Source organism: Vicia villosa, linkage group LG1 (assembly GCF_029867415.1).
Source record: "Vicia villosa cultivar HV-30 ecotype Madison, WI linkage group LG1, Vvil1.0, whole genome shotgun sequence".
NCBI lineage: Eukaryota > Viridiplantae > Streptophyta > Magnoliopsida > Fabales > Fabaceae > Vicia > Vicia villosa.
Window position 1 is genome coordinate 43740760 of NC_081180.1, and position 2362 is coordinate 43743121.

General features: G+C 33.8%; 1 protein-coding gene across 1 annotated transcript; it reads right to left on the minus strand.

The window, feature by feature from the left end:
• Positions 1 to 456: 456 nt before the first annotated feature.
• On the minus strand, positions 457 to 855 carry LOC131622996 (uncharacterized protein At4g04775-like). The gene has a single exon (XM_058894031.1). The coding sequence runs from the start codon at positions 853 to 855 to the stop codon at positions 457 to 459; it is 399 nt and encodes a 132-aa protein (XP_058750014.1).
• Positions 856 to 2362: the final 1507 nt, after the last annotated feature.

Below are 2362 nucleotides of genomic sequence, written 5' to 3' on the forward strand. Positions count from 1 at the left end.
ACAGGTTACTTTGGTATGGTGTTTTTCAAAAGCCAATTACACACACCATGATGTTTTTTTCACATGGTTGTGCATGACAGAAACAAGTTATTTTAATATGGTGTTTTTCAAAAGCCAACTACACACCATGATGTTTTTCACGTGGTTGTTTTAGTATGGTGTTTTAATATGGTGTTTTCACTTCGAAACACATTTCATTATAACAATTTTAACAGAAATGTTATGACACAAACATGTTTCAACAGGAATGTTATGATAGAAACAGGAATGGTGTTTTTCACTTCCAAACAATTTCATTAAAACAGGTTATAACCATTTTATTAAAACACAATTAAAACAGTGCAATTTCTTTATAAGTCAGGTTACAACCATTTCACTAAAGATACAATAACAGGTTACAAACATTTCATTTAAGAGACAAGGCATTTTACAACCATTTAAATCCATTGGAGTATCTCATTTAACTACATATGTTGCAACCAGTACAAAGACCCCTAATATTACAAACACCATACAAAAACCAACAAAATAGGACATAAACTTAATCTTCATCTGCAGAAATTCTTCCCTATTCTTGGTGTCCCTAAATAAGTCCACAAGTTCGTCGTTCCTGTCTTTCAAACTTCTAATCACATCTTTTGCTCGGCCGCTCATGTCTTCGTCATACCATTGAAAGTAGTTACATTGTTTTTTCTTCATCACTTTGTAATTACCACATCCATTAAATCTTCTTCCTGGATTCTCGTAAGTCCACGAAGTCATCAACGGAGATTCAAGGCCACACCAACATCTACCACCTCTTCTTCTAGCACCGGATAAATTTGAGGAGGCAAAAGAGAAATTTGTTTCTGACATTTTTGGGTGTAATACGAAATGGTTAGGAAAGATAGAGAAGAAGATTTGAACAAAGAGAAAAAAATGTTGGATCTAAGGAATGGTGAAGAAGGCTAGAATGTTGGCGGTAGGGTGGAAGAAAGCTGCTGGAAGCTTAATCTGAAACGTGAAGAGGCATTTAGGGTTTTGTGAGAAATATATAGTACAATATAAAATTGGCTTAAATTAATTGACATTATTTTAATTAATGAAAATTTTAAATAAAATATGAAATAAAACAATTAATTTAATTAATATTTAAATGACCTGGCGTTGACACATCATATAAAAACACGCCACGTCATAAAAAATCTGTCCCAAATTGACTGAGGGACTAAATTCAAGCAACAAACTTAAATTAGGGACTAAAATGGTGGTTTTGAAAGTGGGGGGATCAAAATCAAAAAAAATGCTAAATAGGGGGACCAAAGTTGCATTTAAGCCTATTATTTATTTATTTAAATAAAATCAGGAGCATGAGAGAGTATAGCTTCATAAAGGTGTGAGAAAGAAAGAGGAAGCGTGTAAAACCCTAGTTGTGAATCGAAAATGGGAATAGCTAGTAAAGTTGGGGATTACGCTTTCAAGGCATTCACGGCAACTCTCGGCGTCGCCACCGTTTACCTCACCGCCACCTTCTCCGCTAACGTTTACAAAGGCCTTGCTTGGCACAACGCTCAATCCGTAATCTTCTCTCTCCAATTCGTTTGCTAAATTATACTTTTTGCATCAATTATTTTAGATTTTTATTCCCTGAAACCCTATCAAACCTTGTGGAATTGTTACTTTTCCTTGTGTATTATGTTTGTTTTTCCCTGATCGTTCTAATTTTACTCAATTGTTTCGGTTTAAATCTTGATTTTTACTTCCTGTTTGGATAAAAAAATTATTTGCAGCTTATAGCATAAGTCTTTATCATGATAAATCGAATAGCAAAAGATAAAATGAAGCTGAATTGTTTTTGTATAAGGTATAAGCTGTTTTCATAAGCTATCTCGGAAAACTTATAAAAAAAGCTGAAAACATCTTATAAACATGTCACAATCTGTTTATAAAGCTCCCGAACAGTCTCTCAAAACTCATGTCAGTGCCTAGTTGATAAACTCAAAAAAACTAACTCAAACATGGCCTATATGTAATCTCCCACTGCTCTTGTATTAGATTCAGTGTTGTCAATTGCGGATAGCGCAAAATAGCTGTTTGTTAAAATTATGCTATGTGCTCTAGCGCCACAACAGTGGGCAATAGTGGCTATTTGACAACATTTTCTATTAAACAGCTTACCATAGAGCAATATCTGTATACTGAAAAATGAATTTTGATTGTTTGTATAGAGCCGCTATATTTGCTATTGCAGTATAGAGCCACAATATTGGGCAATAGTGGCTATTTGACAACATGTTATATTGAACAACTTACTGTAAAACAATGGCGGTTTGTAGAGTGAAAAATGAATTTTGATTGTTTGTATAGAGCCACTATATTGGCT

Bases quoted from the DNA above. Each gene is read 5' to 3' on its own strand.
- LOC131622996 (XM_058894031.1), bottom strand. From the start codon at position 855: ATGTCAGAAACAAATTTCTCTTTTGCCTCCTCAAATTTATCCGGTGCT.